Consider the following 17,439-nt stretch of genomic DNA (forward strand, 5'->3'; position numbering starts at 1 on the left):
TCTTTTTCACAAATCAATTCCTCTTCGTTCGTCCAATAATTTCTTTAACAATTGAATTATCATCAAAATCAAACTTTTTAGTACTAATTTCAAGGTACAAACATAAACTGTTCTTATAGTTAGTCTACAGACTGGTTTATTTAAATTTTAAAGAAATTATAATCATTTAAGATTGGGAAAGTCTTTCTAAACTTATTGTTTAGTATTATTTTACATTATTCTTCAAAGAAAGAAATAACTAATAAAGTATTTTAAAAAACAAATTTATTTATTTTCCGCTTCACCTTTGATTTATTTTATTGGAATTTTTTTTTATTTTTTATATTTGATAACTTTTAGTACAAATATTTGCCGTAGATCGCAGCACTATCCAATATTATTATTCAACTACTGAAATAGGCTGTGGCCTTTCTAGTCCACAAAAGCAGCTTTTGCTTTATTTACTGAAAAGTAAAATTGAATCGTTCTTGTCCCCAGTATGGAAAGCAAAGTTATTAAAAATTTATTTATATTTATTTTTAACCATTTCCACATCTTTTCAAAATTGGAAGTTTTCATTTAGGTATTTACTGCTTATTTTCATTTACTATGATCCAAAAAAACCAAATGAAACTTGATAGTAATCTTCGCGATATTTTTATTATAGGACTTTTTATCTCGTAATATTTGTAAAGCGTATTGTGAGTTTAAGTTTACAACGTATCTGTATTTTTAGGTAGTTGCAAGCGAACTCAAAAAGTAATTTTCTAATAAAATTTGATGATATGTTTGAATGATTTGAATTTTTCGGATCCTAGACAATGGCATTTACCACCCATTTCATTTCACGTTGTCAGTTAGGTTACGCTCGAAGGTTAGTATCGACAATAGAATGCCCCTGTTGAAGTTATTAATCCTTTATTCAATTTTGTGTAGTTTAAAGAAAGATCTGCATTGAAATTTGTTTTGTTTTTTACAGTTTATGATCTAAACAGAAAGGAAATACTACCATTGAAGCTGATACCGTGCTAAAAGGTTTAAACAACTATTTAAGGTAACTGCAGAAAACATTAGCAAAAAAGTATATTTAAAATTAAAATTGGCGCTCTTCCGTTGACGAGGAATAATAGCCTACTATCTTTTTCTTAGTGGCCACTGGCTGGAAGGGTAACACAATGTAAACACATTATCCATCTTTAAAATTGTATAATTTCGTTATTTCTGTTTCCAAAATTAATTTATTGGATTTTTCATTTTCTTACAAAGCATCGATGAAAGTAAAGTAAGTTCATGTTTTCATGTTTGTGTAAAGCCTAAGAAATGGCTATTGTTGAGTGCAGTATTTTAACAAATTTGCATCCTTATCTGCTTTTGTTTGATATAATTTTATCTATGTGTTGTTCTTTATTGGGGGTAATTAATACTATTTCTCTGTGAGAACGCTATGTTTGCTACAACCAGTATTTAGAGAATAGGTACACTTTATAAGCTAAGTTCTTACATTTTAGAGAACATTCTTTATTCAGATGTTTAGATTTTGAAATATGAAATGGATTTGAGGGTTCGGGCCAAGAAATCAAGCGAAAAGAAAAGTGTACCTGCATGCAATTTTTATCGTGAAACTGGTCTTTATCACAAAACTACAGGTCCTCCTAAGTATTTACAATGGGCAGCCGAAGAAAAGCTGATTCACAAAAACCATGAGGAATTCGTAAGTACATATCGTCACAAGGAGTTGGGAGTAACATTACAAAGCCAATTAAACTATTTTGTTTATTTCAGACTTGCCACATCCCAGATGCAACTAGGTCTACTTTTTTGATGGTGTTTAGTCCAGATGGGTAAGTTAATTGAAATCTTTTGTAATTACTTTTAGCTTCTTAATTACATTTCTGAATAATGTTATTTTACTGATAGGACTATGATAGCTTCAACCCATGGAAATCATAATGTTTACGTAACATATTTGACCAGTGGAAAAAATGTTAAAACTCTCTCAGGCCATCCACGAACTCCTTGGTGCATAGCTTTTCATCCTTCTTCTAATCAGATACTTGCTTCAGGCTGTTTAGGTGGACAAGTCAGAGTCTGGGATCTACATGTGAGTTAATTTGTTTAACGTCATCTATATTAGTAGTATTTTTATTCTAAGGATTAGAAAAAATGCCGGTACTTCCTACGACTATTTAGAAATTAAGATTTTTATAATCTTTCACCTTCAGATGTCAGTAACTGTAAGGTTTCCGAAAATTTATATTTACAGTAGGAAGAGGAACTTGTTATTTATATGAAATAAATGTTGAAGAGTTAAATTCTTTCTTGATTCATTATTATACTCATTTCCCATTTTCAGTCTTTTGAATTATTTTGTTTATTGTTAACTAAAGTATTCGTATGCCTGCCTCCCTTTCTAAATTTTTTAGAAAGTTGAGATTTTAGAAGATTCATATCAGCTGCTCTTTTGTTAAAATGTAGGGAGAATTGTTTGATAGAACGGTTATAGACATAGTCCTGTAACGGGGGGTTTCTTAGTTTTATAACTTGCGTATGATTTCTAAATACATGTTAATATTCTTGTATTAGTTTTAAGTGTAGTGTCATTGCCTCTAAATATATACTCTATTCGGTTATTTACAAGCATGTAAAACAGACCTCTTTTCATTGAAATGAAAGGGGGATGACAATTACATGTTCTCTCAAACCATTCTCTCAATATTTTACATTAAATAAATCTCAGTTAAAATAATATAGGTATAAGAAATATCAAGAATTTGTTGTTTATAGGGAGGAAGCGAAATATGGATGGCAGAGAGTCAAACAGTAATTGCCTCGCTAGCTTTCCATCCAACTGATAGAGTTCTTGTAATTGCCACATACAATGAAGTACATTTTTGGGATTGGAGTCAAGACAAACCTTTTGCTAAATGTAGCACATCAAATGAAAGAGAAAAAGTCAGGTGAGAAAATATCCAGATGATTATTCTTTGTCCACTATTTCTAGACCGCAGTACTGTGTAACCTAATGCTCTTTTTGTAATTGAAAATTTACTAATCATGTAGATACGTAACATTTGACAGTCTGGGACATCGTTTAATAACTGGAATAGCAAACGCTCCACGAGTGCACTCACAATGGGACAGGGTTTCAGCACCACAACCTCCACCTCAAATACCTCAGTCAGAACATGAACGGCGAATAACTATTTGTTATCGATATATGGTAGAACAGTATGAACAATTGGTTCAAAGATATTATACGTTATCGAGACAAGGTGCTAGTGATCAACAGGGAAATTCGAATAGCAGGGCTTCACAACCAGTTACCGTAAGATTTATTTTTATAATTTTTCAGAGTGTATAAAAATGAGATTTCTTTTTTTAACTGGAATTCCGTGGCTTTAAAATCCATATACTTACTTCTGATGTTTACAAACTCGATATCATATTAATCCCTAATAAATCACAAGCATTTTTATGGATATTATAACTTGTTCTAATAATTGTTTCCCTTATTAGCAGTTTTAGAAAACAAGGGCTTGTTTTTAGATGTACTAATAATTTTTTGTAATTATTAAAAATAACGATATGGCTAAAGAATCTACTCGATGTGCAGAGGAATATGTTAGATCAGAGAAGTACTCGGTGCCGCGTGGACTTACACCTCAAAAGGCCGTCAGAATCCCGGATACTTGAAATTATCTAAAAAAAAATTCACTGGCATATCATCTACTAAAGAATAGTGACATGAGATGAAAAATGTATTCACCGGTGAAATCCTGAGATCATTGGTTGGATTGTATTCATGCTTCATTTCTGGTTGGTGTAAAAATACACATTGAGAAAATTAGACGTTTTTGAACTGTGTTGGAGATTGATTTTCCTTAAATTCTGCACCGTAAGGGGTATTGGATTAGAAACTTCTTCAGGTCCTAATTCTATCTTCAGATATTCTACCTTAACTACATAAATATCCCTTAACTCACAATATACACAGGACCTGCAGAGGTGATGTGAATAGCTTCTTGGGTTTAGCGTTCCTCGTGCCAACTATCGCTCTTTATCACAGAGGTTGGTTTGGTTTTGATTGAGACACTCCCTCTTCGATACATAATCTTCCACGAATTGTGACCGTTTCTGCTAACTAGATAAATATACTTCAGTGACCCATCTTTATCCAACTCCAATCTCCAAAAAATTTTGCATTCCGCCCAGTCCAGAAAAAAAATTAAGAACTTGATGGTATTAAACTTAATTTAAGCTCACCCTGAAGTCCAGTTTTACTTTCAACCGATACCTTTTTATTTCGGTTCATGGCACGTTTTTTAAATTAACTTCTGTAGAAGAAATAACTCATAAAAGTTTAAATGTGAGTGCAAGGTTGTTTTTTTTCCAAAAAATTGTAAGAACAGCTGGCAGAAAGATGTCTTCTATCACAGTTGTTGATTTAATATCCATAATACAAAATTCAAAAAAGGTAATAGAAATTAAAATTTAAACAAGTTTTTTTTTATGAATTCCATTAATTCCACGAATTGCTATCTCAAATGCAAAAACAAATATAAGAATAAAATTGATTATTTATTGCTCTTTTTTGTATTTACTTTAATATCTAGATTGATCGAGGTACTGATCCGATGGAACCTCTCCCTGTGAGAGTTGAAGCCCGTTGTTCTGTTTGTCGAGGCGACGTTAGTATCAGTAATCAAGTTGCTAGTGGAAGCAGGCGAGTTGATGATGGAGCAACAGCGTCCACATCTTCGGGGTCTTCAACTCCTACCGGCGGTGGTACTTCGAATGTTCGACTTTCTTCCACAACTTTTAGAAACGTTAGCACTCAACACCGAGGTCTGCATTAAAGTTTGTTTGCAATGAACAAATAATTCAATACTTACAAGTAGAGAGTAAAACGGAGTTAATTGTAGGTACGGATGAAGTTAGTGCTTCACATTCTTCGTCTCAGTTTCTGAGCCCACAAGCCGCAGTTTCAGACACTGTAAGCGATCCAGGTAGTGAAAGCTCTAGCAGGAATAGGCAGGAAGATTTATCAAGACAAGATGCAATGATTAATGCTCGTGATTTCAATTCTCTTAGAGCAAATTATCTTTTTAATAGAATAAACAGATTGAGAACTCAGGTATGTTTGGAGTTAAATAATTGCCTAACAGGAAATGGTTAGTGTACTTTTCTTAATTATATTCTTTAATAATTTACAGGTGGAAACTCGAAGAAATATCTTGGTAAGAAGTAGGAATACTGCGGCAGCAATGCTTGCGAGAATGTCTTCATCTAGTCCGGAAGATTTGCAGACCTTCGAAGACGTACTCTCGACAATGCCACCCCCACTGCCATCGCCGCCCCCATTTCCATCTGATCCATCACCTCCACCTCCACCTCTGCCTGAAGATCCTCCTGCACCTCCGCCACCGCCGCCCCCTGAAGAGCCTCCTACATCCTCAACCCAACAGCCGTCTGAAAACCCGCCTATTCCTCCACCACCTCCTATACCACCACCTTCCAGTGGTTTTTTTAATCGTTTAAGCTCCTTCTTGAGGGGCTCTAGGAAATCAAACATTGCTAACAGGAGTAGTGGTGCCACAACATCTATATCGGAAAATTCAACCGACAGTACTGAAAATACCAACATAACTCGTAAAAATGCTACCCCCATGAATTCTACAAAAGGTACATCTGCTACGCCTAACTGTGCACCGATTTCAACATCAGTTGGAACTTCCAGAGGCACATCTTCCAGTCATTGTTCATCAGGATGTCGCTGCCCTGTAAATGCACTACCATCTACCACCTTAAGTCTGCTTGGAGTGGATGGGTTGAAAAGTAGTGATACTACTACTTCTACATCATCAGGATCAGCAAATCGACATGTTACACCTAGAGCGTTTAGAGATTCTGGTTCTAACACAGAAAACTATGAATCCAATTCCAGTGACAGTACTTCAGGTAAAAAAATAATAATTTAAGGGAATAATAAAAAAAAAAACCTGTTTGTTTTTCATTTTATTTTTGTTATTAGGCTAACTTCCTGAAATGTAAGCCACCATTTTCTTCTACGTTTCCTAGGTTAGAGACGATTATTCGACCAGGAGCTAATTTTAAAGGCAACTAATTTCTCTCACTTCCTCCATATGTTCATAAGCAAAATGTGGGCCAAGTAATAAAAGTGTTGTAATTGGGAGATTCCATAATTGCTCTGTAAGCTGAGTGAGAAAGAAGCTTAAAATTGAAATTTATTTGCTAAGTTGTTTGAAGGGACGTATGTGTGATCTTGCTTTATATTCGTGAAAGTAAACTTTTTATTATCTAAGGAGGGATGTTTTTCAGGGAAGCGGATAAAATTTAGTCTTGCGAATAGTGTTCGGATTAATCGACCACTCAGAACCAGCTGTAAATTAATAAAAGCTGACGTAATTTTACCATCCGCGTAGAATATTCTTTTCTCAAGATATCACCTTTTTTTTGTGCTTTTCCATCTTTTTTGACCAGACCTGTGAAGCCTACATAAAAACAATTATTTTTTCTTTTTAATTATTATTTTCGGAGGTGTTAGTTAGCTGCAGAAGTGACGCAAAATTGCCCGAATTTCTTAATTCTGTTTGGCAATTTTAGCTCTATCACTCAAAAATTGCATCGAATAGTAATGTAAAGAGTGAAGTCATTGGCTTTTTCTACTGATGGTGCCTCCAGGGAGTGTTCTTCTATTATAGGCAATACTGTCCATTACCAGACCGTTAGCTATAAGAAGCTTCAAGAAGAGAAATAAGACTATTATTTGTGTAATTCTTGAGAGAAGAATTCACTCTAAATTCCATTTGTTTGTGCCAGGCCGCATATTAAGAAGGAGTACTGAAAGTTCATCAGCTATTGCTAGATTAAGAGCACAATTTAGACGCCTTCAGAGTGCTTATAACACTAGAGATCGGGAGTTAATGGTAGGTAAATTTTCTTTTAGGGTTGATGTAATTATAAAAATGAGATGTTATATTTTATTTATTTTTCCTTTCAAATAGTTACTACGTGAAGCAGAAGAGAGTGCCGAACGTAGGCTGATCACTAGATTAACTACATTATTGGAACGATCACCTTGGGTTAATTCAAACAGCTTACCGTCCAGTGACAGCAGAAATCAAAATTCATCTACTTCTGGTCTATCTTCACAACCTTGTAACTCTTCAGTACCTTCAGTTGGACAGTCTTCATCTTCTTCTGCTAACGGTAGTTCTCAGTTTCCATCATCTGATATGGCCAGCGTAAGGTGTGGTCTTCACTTATTAACAAGACATATTGATAATTTATCATCGCAATTTAGGTAAGTTAAATTTTGCATTGATGTAATTATAAGTTTGTTACAAATCAATAAATTCTATTTCTCTTAATTTTATTCTTGTTCCATTTTATAAAAGAATGGATCTTGAACGAGGACAAGCAAATCATATAAGGAGACTGTGGCGAGACCTTCACAATCAGATTTGCGCCTTATCTCTAGCTCTTCGAGCAGTATCAGCTCCAGGTAAATAATTTATTAACTTCAGTATTATTTTAATACACATGTTTAAAAGTAGTGTTGTAATACTTACTATTATGAAGTACATTTTTAATAGATTTTTTTTAAATAAATGTTTCAAATAAAAGTTATAGAATCTTTATGTTTGCCACGATGAACCATCTTTTGATAAAACAGTTGAAATCGTTATTAGGGCGAGTGCTGGTCTAGTGGTCAAGAGCGTGGCTTTGTGAGTGGGAGATCCCCAGTTCGAATTCCGTGTGTAACTACTTTTTATTTGATTGAAAAAACTGTTTATATTAAAGTATGAGCTTCCGCCCCCGTCCACGATAACTAATTGGTAGTTGGACGTTAAGCCCCGTCTGAAAAAAAAGGCGATTACTTTACTTTACTTTTTGAAATTGTTTTCAAGAAAACTATAGAGGAACAGTGAAGTGATTCTATTTGTTTATGGATTTTCATCACTAAGTTACCAACGCGTTCCACAGGCTTATGCTACGAAATATTAAGTTTTAAATTCCTGTGAATTTGAACTAATATTCTTATACATATTCACACAGAGGCTATTTTCTAATTAACTTTTTTTGATCCAGGTGATGGTTTATTTTCAGAGAAAACTCAATATTTGACTCCTCTTCAACACTTTTTTTTTTGCCAGTACTAAGGGAAAGAAATAAATTATATTTTTTAGCTGAAAATGATCAGGAGGGTAGACCGCCTCAAACACCTGCTGCTTCTTCATCAAGTAATGATCTTGTAACGAGATTACCATTACCTACGCAACGCACTCCTGCTGGCCCAAGAGCAGAAACAAGCACTTCGGAAGCCAGCACTTCAGGAACATCATCAGTAACAGAAGAAGATGACGATGAAAGTGACGTATCGCCAAGAAGTTGGTTTTGGTTAAGGAGACAATCTAGAAGATCCCGTCAACATTTGAGATTGGCTGCTGCATCACATAAAAGAGCTAGAATTGATTTAAGGTAGAGTGGTTTTAAATAAATATATATATTTCTAGAAAAAGTTGTAATTTGTAATGATAATATTGAAATTATTGTTTAGATTTAGAGATAGTTTTCGATTGGGGCGTGGCGCTGCAAACCGTTTTGAGAATGGTTCAAGATTAAGACTTAGTGACGCTCTGTGGGGTCTAAGTGATGGTAGTAATGACGATAATGATGATGGTGATGATGACGATGATGATGAAGATGAAGAGGGTGAAGGTGATGAAGATGATGCGGTAGAAGCCTCCTCATCAAATTTAAATAGAACTTTAATGAATTCTGGCGTCGAAGGTTATCCTAATAGGGGTATTAAGAGGAAAAATAACAGAATATCCATAAGGCCCCGAGATTCTCTTAATGGAAATCAATTATTAGGAACATCACCACCAACTTCCACTTCTGCTAGTCATGATGTAAGTAAATACTTCCATGATTAAAAATAAAATCCTATTTTTAATGGGACGAGTCTTAAGTTAATGCTAATTAACAAAATTAGTAACCTGCAAAGAAAATACTCACCATCTTTCGAAAAACTGTTGGATTTCATGCTAACATCATCCCTTAGATTTAGAAGCATTGAATTCGTGAACTGCATCCTTAATTAACTCTAAGGAACCGCAGCTCCGAAGAAAGTAAGTCATTGATTGGAATCAAATGATTATCTAATTGCTACCAAATTCAGGCTGTTTTGCAGAACAACAGGATCTTGAATTTTCTACTGCTCAATTTCGACGTACGGGGGCAGCATTACCTTGTTGGGAGTGTACTAGTTAGTATCCGGTTCTCTGTTGCTCTGCCATTCTGAACCAAAGCTGCTGCAATCAATCCAGTTTAACGGTCTGAACACCTGCGATAGATCAGAATGGATAATCTTGTACCAAAAAACAGTACTTCAGTTTTTTCTCGAAACTGAAGTTTTCTTAAATTACGCCTGTAACCCACTTTTTATGACATGAATCATGATTGATAAAACCGTCATCTAGTAATTTTCTAGAATTCCAGAAATTTTAAGCGGCACTGAGTTTAAGCTGGAAATTGATGTCTCGTAAAACGTCGACAACCTGCTCTTTTCTTTACCAAAGTCGTGGCTGGTTTTTTTAGTAGATTCAGGCAGTTCCAGTTTTGATGGTAGTTCACTAGTAATTTTGCTTGATGCAGAGTACCCAGCTTTGGTCACTCTTGAATTTTTTAATGAAACGTTGAGCATATTGCTCATTCGGCAATCTTCCTCTTCAGCTGTAAAATTTTTTTTATTGATTCGGCTGGAGAACACCTTTCATTAATAATGTCTAACCTCTAAAATTTTGATTCCACAGTTATATTGAACAAACGAAAGGTAACATAGACTGATAAATCAGAGTTTTATTTATATTTAAATAAATCTTTGCGTTAAAATGGATTAAGGAAAGTAAATAATTAGAATCCAGAGTGATGGTAAATTTTTAAATTAAACGACAATGCTTTATACCCTCATTTCGTGTGCAAGTTGGTATTTTATTGGCATTGGCTTCCGCCATACAGCGAAATTCTCCCTTTTATTACACCCATCAGTTGCTGTGTCATTTATTTAGAAACTCAGTTTGTAAAGTATGTTTGCCTTTTTTGATTTAGCTTTAAAAAAACAAACAAAATTCTCTTAATATTTCAGACTCCTTGCAGATCTACGAGACCAGCTATTCGTTTCAGAACGGTTAATTTCTCTTCTCCGAGATCTTCTAGAGGAGGGCATAGGCATTGGCATCATCCTGGATACAGATCCCGTAAGTATATCAAAAATATGCAGAGAATCCTGAATGATTTTTGGTATACATCATTAGCATTTTTCAATAATTTACCTTAAATAAAAATGACAACGAATTTTAGTGTATTAATGTAATTTATGTTTTTTTTTTAAAGAATGGACAAGAGATTTTCATGTGGGAACTTCTGATCCGTCTGGGTGAGTGAATTACAGATGCAAGTAGTATGAATGAAAACAATTTTTTCCTGAGGCATATATTCCCTTACTTTGGAGGTTTAGAGCTGTAGCTGTAAAAAATATAATTTTACCGATCGAAAGTATATTCAAGTGTACCATTTTACGCATACATATTCACGATTATTAAAATCCAGAACAATGTTCGGTTAATGATAGAGTTGATTATCTTAACACATTGGGCCATATCTGGCTGACTTCAGATTTGTACAGTGCAGACGACTCTCTGGACAGTTCTGATAAGGATGATTGGAAGTAGATAGGTTATGTCTACGTTACTTAGAAGAATGCCTCTATTAAATTCGGTGGATGCAATTGGTGAACAAATTTCATGTTTTTATTACTATTATTTTTTTTCGTTTTTTCAGAGAAGGCCCTTCAACAAGTAGGCAAATTAACAGAGACGATACTTCTCAAAGAGAGGCAATTAGAAGAAGAGCTAGGTATTCCGTATTTTAACTTATGAATTATTTGGGTGTTTTGCTTGCATAATGAAATTAAAGAAGAAGATTAATATTTTTAATACATTTATTTCTCTTTAAGACACGTACTGCTGCTGATGGTGGACAGTATAACTCAATTTTTTGAAAATGATACTTTCACTACAACTGGTTCAAGTGAAAATTTAAATGAACGAACTACAAGTTAGTAGACAAGTATACGTAAATTTTTTTGATGATTGATTTTCATTCTTGTTATTATTATATGTATTCCTTGATAGGTTTAATAAGTCTTCTAGAATTGGCACTAGAATTAACTGATTTACTTCTTAATCAATTGGACAATACAAGGTAAGGGAATGTAAGAATTTTATTCTGAAAACAAAATTGTATAAAGTTTATGTTCATATGTATTCATATGGTATTTATTGTGGAACGTAAAATAGGAGGAGGCGACAGAACTATTGGCAGTCAAGAGTGGAACAAGAATTATTTAGAACTCGATCTGAAGAAGATAGGAGAATGAGAGGTGGAATCAATCAAAGACGCCAAATGTAACTTTCAATTTTTGCTCTTATAACAACTTGAAAATTAGGGCTCTCGTTCACTAGAATGCAACTAAGCTACTGATCTCAACGTTGAGGTGCAAGCAACTGTCTTGACGCAATTTTGGGCAACTACAGGCGATAATTCTGGAGACTTATTACTTCAGAAAGCCTTTAATTAATAAAATTATTCCTTATTTTAAGAATTTTATTTTATGCAACACTAATCATTATTTACTTACATGATTATAAAGACCTTGGTGGTTAGTTCATATTCCGTATAACATAGTTAATTATGAGAGCAGTTATGTTTCTTAAGATTTTTTTGCAACACTCGCCTACTTTTAATGTAAAAAAGAAGGAAAAGACCTCATCTTATGCGCAATTTTTGTCATAACTTTGGGTAGAATATACCTATACACATATAGATTTTACAATAGCCTACATTTAACACCAGTCCCGCAATAGATCCAAAGGGGTCGCAGTGGCGTAGGCCTTGAGGCCGGCCTAATTTAATCTATTCTATTCTAACACCAGTCCCGCGTTGTCGTACAAAAAATCGCTTTTAGTCGCTTTCAGGCTTGTAAAGACGAGAGTCCTTATTAAAAACTAAATATGTCAATTTTTTTATAAACACAAGATATTAATAATTTATTACAGAAGTTCTCTAGTGACCTCAATGAGAGAACGGACACGTTGGGAAAGATGGCTTGAGTCTAATCGTTACATGCAAATTGGAGGTTATTTTATCCGAGAAGAACCGAATACTAGATCATCTTCACAGCCAGCTTCAGGTAATTTATCTGTTATTTAATTCAGTCACTGAACGTTTCCTTTATGTTTCTTAACATTAAAAGAGTTTAACCCGATTAGGCAGCCCAATAGAAGATAGTCGATTGTCAGGGAACGGCAGGATGTCATTGGGTATGTAATATTTCAAAATAAAATGATAGAAATGTTCGCTATTTTTTATGTTAATTGATTATTTTCAAAAAGTACTAACTATATTTTTCCTTTTGCGAGGCTCATCAGTTTGGTCATCGTTATATGATCCTCCTAATACCCCACCCAATTCATCCAGCAGCCCCAACAATAATGGTGGTACTACTCCCCGAACTGAGATACGTTTACCAGTACTCAGAGTAAATGATGGTCCAGTGCCAGAAGATGTACCGGGGGTTCATCCGTACCATCGATTAGGAGGCAGAGCTAGTTCGCCAAGAGGTACATCTCCACCCCTTTTTTATCCACCACTATTTCGGCCGCGATTACTTCACCCACGCTACTTCAGCCCATATTATGTAGATGACAATTCTACAGCTAGCGAAGATTCATCCCAACAAGACAATAGAGGTGGTGGAAGCTCTTCGCAAGGAGAGCGACCATCTGTAGATAGATTTGATAGAATTGAAAGAGAATTCTTTTTTATGAGAGGTGAGTTCATGAGGTTTACACTTATGATTAAGATGATTACAAGTTTTCATTAGAATTAAGGTGAAAAATGTTCGATTAATCTGGCTGTGCGTTAAGCGTGAAACACAGATATAAAATACTTTTTAGTACACTTTTCCTTGTGAATGTCTGAAACTAAAGCAAGAAAGTTGTTTCCTGATGCACTCCAAATCAAGATCTGAATACTTGTAATGACCATCTTTAAAGCGAGCGTCATATTTATATAGAAAAATTTTTGAATCTTTGGGGCTTCTTCCAATGCTAGTTTGGAAAGTTGTCCTGTAGGTAGCTACAGGAAAAAATTAAAATCATGAACCCATTTCATAAGTTTGAACTGTTAGTAACTTTTGTGGAAGTTCACGGTGCTTTAAATACTTGATGAAAGGTGCTGATAAGTGTTGATTTATAAGATAGTGCTTCTTATTCTAGCGGAGTGTTTATTAGTGTTAATGACTGTGAGTATTTAGATATTATGATTTAGATATTTAGGCTACCTTTGTTTTGGCAATCGCTGAAATAACAGTGAATAGTTCATAGTTCAAAAGTTCAAAAGAAAATAGTTCTTTTACAGAAAGCTCAGAATTTTATTATTTTAAGTCTGCATCGATATTCCTCGATTTAGAAGACGGGATAGAAGAAAGTGGAAGTCCAAATTTTAAAAATTAAACTATTGTAATTCTTGATTTGGGGCAATAATCTGTAGTCAATAGCGCCCGAAACTGCTCCAGTCTCCATTCAATGGCCTGTCATGAATGTTTCGTGGATTCTCTGGATTTCAAATTAATAAATTTTAATTAAAACAGATCATGTAATTGGCAAAACATAATTCTTGATGTTGGAAATCATTTTTTGAAAAGTAGCAAAATTCGTAGATTATAGATTTCCCCAAGATTGCAGAGTTTATTATTATAATTGATATTAATAACTGATAACAGTGAATGTTGTGATAAACTTCAACTAGTTTTAAGAGATTAAGTTTTAAGAGCCAGATTACTTTCGCTATTTTTAAAACTTTTTCAGAGCCAGCTACCTTTAAATTTTATTCATAGAAATAGTTTGTGATAGATTTATTTTTTTAAGGGCACGCTCCTGCAGCCGTTGTAATGGCAGATACATCAATGGCTCCACATCACAGAATACAAGCTTGGGATTTCACTAAATTTACCTTACCTGAAATTAGCAATGGTGTGTATGACTACAGCAATTCTTTTTGATGCACCATCTACAATATCAGATTAAATTTATGTATGATATGATTTGTTATATAAAATAATCTATCTATAAAAACCATTTATTTTTTAGTTGCAAAGAATTTAGTAGTTGAAGAATGTAAAATACATAATGACGCTAGCGTTGATTTGTCGCAAGATGGAAAGCTTCTTGTAACCCTTCTGCCCTCCGGAAGGCTTAGCATTACCACTATGTTAGGTAATATTAAATTACCAGTTATCCAAAAATTAACAAATTAATAATATTACTTATAATTAAAAAAAAGTAATTTGGTTTTAAGTGAACACCATGCAGACCCATATTTCCCTATTGGTATGTCCAATGGTATCCGAAGGTAGAGTATCAATTAAGTTTGTAGAAAAAGGCTCTCGGGCCAACTCTGAAATTCTCCCCTTCTAATTTTAGGCTTGATGTTTTACGAATCAAATATTAAGTGCTTAGTATTGTAAACTTCTTTTGATTAATTTATTTTCCCCTAGGAGTATATAGTTTAGAATGGGAAACCTTAGGTCAAGTTCTTTACACAACAAGTTTCGATCAGAATGCAGTATCAGTCAGTCTTTCACCAACAACAAGACATCTTATAGTTGGTTTAGCTTCTCGTAGAATACAATTCATTCATACAGATCGCCAGACTATTGCTCAGGTAAGTCCTTAAATATTTGTGGTTTCTTCATTAATATCTTTTACACTTCTTTTATCCGTCAATAATTCGCATATTACACGTAATTATTTTGTTTTAATGCCTTATTCTATAGCCCCATATTGTTCAGAGAGCAGAGGTCTCTTACAAACTTTCCTGGCTTTTAACTCATCTTCTGGCTTAATACACAGATTGAATGAGCAGAAATCATGAAGATTTTTGTCACTTTCTCAATTAATCTGGTTGGGCATACAGCACAGCTCGTCTTACCTTTACTGGTTTGGGTGATGAGCATTTGGGTACAAGAATATAGAAAGAACAATTTAAGTAGCATGATAATCGATTTATTTATTCTTGAGTGCTGAACTCACTAATCTTTAGGGACTCTACTCCCCAAGTTTGGTTCATGCAGTGTAGGAATAATTTTGATGCTGGGTGTCTGGTTTATGGAGGCACATTGGAATGCTCGAAAATAAATGAAAATATCTGATGAATAGAAGCACTCTTCATCCTGCTTGGCGTTAAGTTGGCTTTTCACAGGATTTCCTTTTTGTTTATCCATTCTACACTAACTGAAACCCAGGACTTTCCTCAAATCCTCTGTTTCAGGAATATAAAAATTCTTCTTAACAGGGACATCTCTCTGGAGCTCTTTATTCCATGTTAAAACATTCCTTTTCCATCTCGACTTCAAATTTAAATTTCATAATTTTGTTTCATTTAAACTACTAAATATATTTATGTCCATTCTTTACCCTAATATTTTAATTATCTGTATTCAAGATCTAGTTATTTAAGGCCAACCTTTTTTTCTCTTTTATTCATAGAGAACATATAGCCCAGAATATTGCATTATAACATATAATCTAGAAATAGGCACCACGTTAACCGAGCGGTTAGAGGCAAGACCCGCATAGTTAATACTATACTGGTACTGGGTTCGATTTGCGGTCTAAGCCTCGATTTTACTTAATAGTTAATATTGGAATTTAACTTATCTGTAAAGTATGTTTGCTACTCACCTCCATACTCAACAGCTAATTTGGTAGTTGGTCTTAAAAAATAGGCATTACTTTTACATTTTTCTTTAGCATAAAATTTAGACATACTCATTCATAATTTTATTTTGTTCAAAGATTTTCCGCATGGAAGGTGCTCGACCAACTAGAGTAGTAAGTTATCATGCAACCAATCCAATAAAAGGGAGACTTGTTCTAGTGAGAGATTTGGAAATATCTCGTGAATCTACCGATTTTACTAGTTTAAATTGCATACGATGGGCTCCCACGGCTGGCGAGGGATTCATATACGGCACTAATAGTGGTAAATTGAAAGTTTTACGATAACCGTTGTGTTAATTATTGATCTCTAAAAAAAAAAAAAAATACAAAAAAATCTTGATTCTGTGATATTAAAAAAAAAAAGTAATTCGAGCAAAGAAAACAAAACTTATCTTTTCTCTTAATGAAACATTTACTTTTTCATATCCACCCTGCTGTTTTTATTCTCTTGGGCAAAATTTTGTATTCATTAGTGTTGATTTTGACAACATATAATACTGCCTCACCCATTTAAGTACTATGTAAATTCTCACATTGTAAATAGTTTTTATTATTATAAACCATAAAGAAAATATTTATTATATGTAAGTTAAATCAAATCAGAGATTTTAATTCTTTTTTTTTATTAGGAATACAACAAAAAGAAAAAAAAAATCGTAATAAATATTTTGATGTAAATATACGTGTATAATAAAAAATTGTTACAAATATCATATTAGTATTAGTGCTTTTACCAAGATTAATGACATTCAGTGTATATAATAAAATTTTTGTTTTTGTAGATGGCATAAATAAAATCAATGTGTTTCATGCTATAGATTTTGTAAAACTGCATACTTTTGGCCTGGGGGAAAAAAAACAACATTGAAAAATCAAATTTCCATATTCATTTATTCTTTTCTGTCTTGAAAATAAACATAATTCTCTTAATTTAATTAATTAATCCCAACGGATGTTTTTATTGCCATCTAAATGCAAAAACAAAAGTTTAGCTGCAATTTTTAGCGGAAAAATGCTAGTTGAAATGTTTTGTGGTATAAAAACAATATTCTTAATTTATGACTTTTTTCTACTTGTGTATATGTACCATACAACATTTTCAGAGCAGTTTCTTTATTGTAATAATTAAAAAATCTATTAAAGAGTTATCACAGACAAAATTAATATAGAGAAAATACTTATCTAATTAGATTTTTAACATTTGCAAATTTCCATAAACATTCTACCTTTTTTTTTCCTTTTATTCTTAACTTTTATTTTCTTTTATTTTTTTGTTTATTTGCCTTATTAGACATTCCCATATCACTTATATGTTGCTACAGTAATTTGCCTGCAATATTATCGTTAGGAAGAGTTGACAAAATCATAAGTTTTTGTAAGAATAATCTTAAAATGACTAAAGCCTAAAAATTACAATTAATAGTAAAATTTTGAACTTTTATTTCGTTAATTTTCAGTTACTTATGTAAGTTCCCATAAGTGAATGTTAATTTAGATGAAAATGATTTTATGTTAGGAATATTTTACTTTGTGTGTGTGATATTTTGTATAAACTTTGTTTTTCGACCAGTCTATTTGGTTTCACTGCATA

At 33.4% G+C, this 17,439-nt stretch overlaps 1 protein-coding gene across 4 annotated transcripts; it reads left to right on the forward strand.

Moving 5' to 3' along the window:
* Positions 1-711: 711 nt before the first annotated feature.
* Positions 712-16,215, forward strand: LOC141456210 (uncharacterized). Of its 4 annotated transcripts, XM_074131963.1 has the most exons (28): positions 712-853; positions 959-1,033; positions 1,506-1,690; positions 1,762-1,820; positions 1,897-2,080; positions 2,764-2,936; positions 3,040-3,304; positions 4,593-4,824; positions 4,902-5,113; positions 5,193-5,937; positions 6,820-6,926; positions 7,005-7,303; positions 7,398-7,504; positions 8,190-8,481; positions 8,561-8,915; positions 10,151-10,262; positions 10,399-10,441; positions 10,846-10,920; positions 11,021-11,121; positions 11,199-11,268; positions 11,364-11,471; positions 12,123-12,256; positions 12,336-12,386; positions 12,486-12,896; positions 13,995-14,099; positions 14,217-14,342; positions 14,624-14,790; positions 15,924-16,215. In XM_074131963.1, exons 3-28 carry the CDS (start codon positions 1,529-1,531, stop codon positions 16,131-16,133), a joined length of 4,905 nt encoding a protein of 1,634 aa, XP_073988064.1. In that variant the 5' UTR covers positions 712-853; positions 959-1,033; positions 1,506-1,528; the 3' UTR covers positions 16,134-16,215. The 4 variants fall into 4 exon arrangements, with proteins under 4 accessions (XP_073988064.1, XP_073988063.1, XP_073988065.1 ...); XM_074131962.1 differs by lacking the exons at positions 712-853; positions 959-1,033 and adding an exon at positions 1,102-1,261; XM_074131964.1 differs by lacking the exons at positions 712-853; positions 959-1,033 and adding an exon at positions 1,102-1,261 and having other exon boundaries at positions 12,495-12,896.
* Positions 16,216-17,439: the final 1,224 nt, after the last annotated feature.

Source organism: Rhodnius prolixus, unplaced genomic scaffold (genome assembly GCF_049639745.1).
Source record: "Rhodnius prolixus isolate KJV_2025 unplaced genomic scaffold, Rpr scaffold_4, whole genome shotgun sequence".
Lineage (NCBI taxonomy): Eukaryota > Metazoa > Arthropoda > Insecta > Hemiptera > Reduviidae > Rhodnius > Rhodnius prolixus.

Bases quoted from the DNA above. Each gene is read 5' to 3' on its own strand.
- LOC141456210 (XM_074131963.1), top strand. From the start codon at position 1,529: ATGGATTTGAGGGTTCGGGCCAAGAAATCAAGCGAAAAGAAAAGTGTA. The intron at 12,387-12,485 runs GTATGTAATATT...TCCTTTTGCGAG, and splicing joins GAACGGCAGGATGTCATTGG to GCTCATCAGTTTGGTCATCG. The intron at 12,897-13,994 runs GTGAGTTCATGA...TATTTTTTTAAG, and splicing joins AGAATTCTTTTTTATGAGAG to GGCACGCTCCTGCAGCCGTT.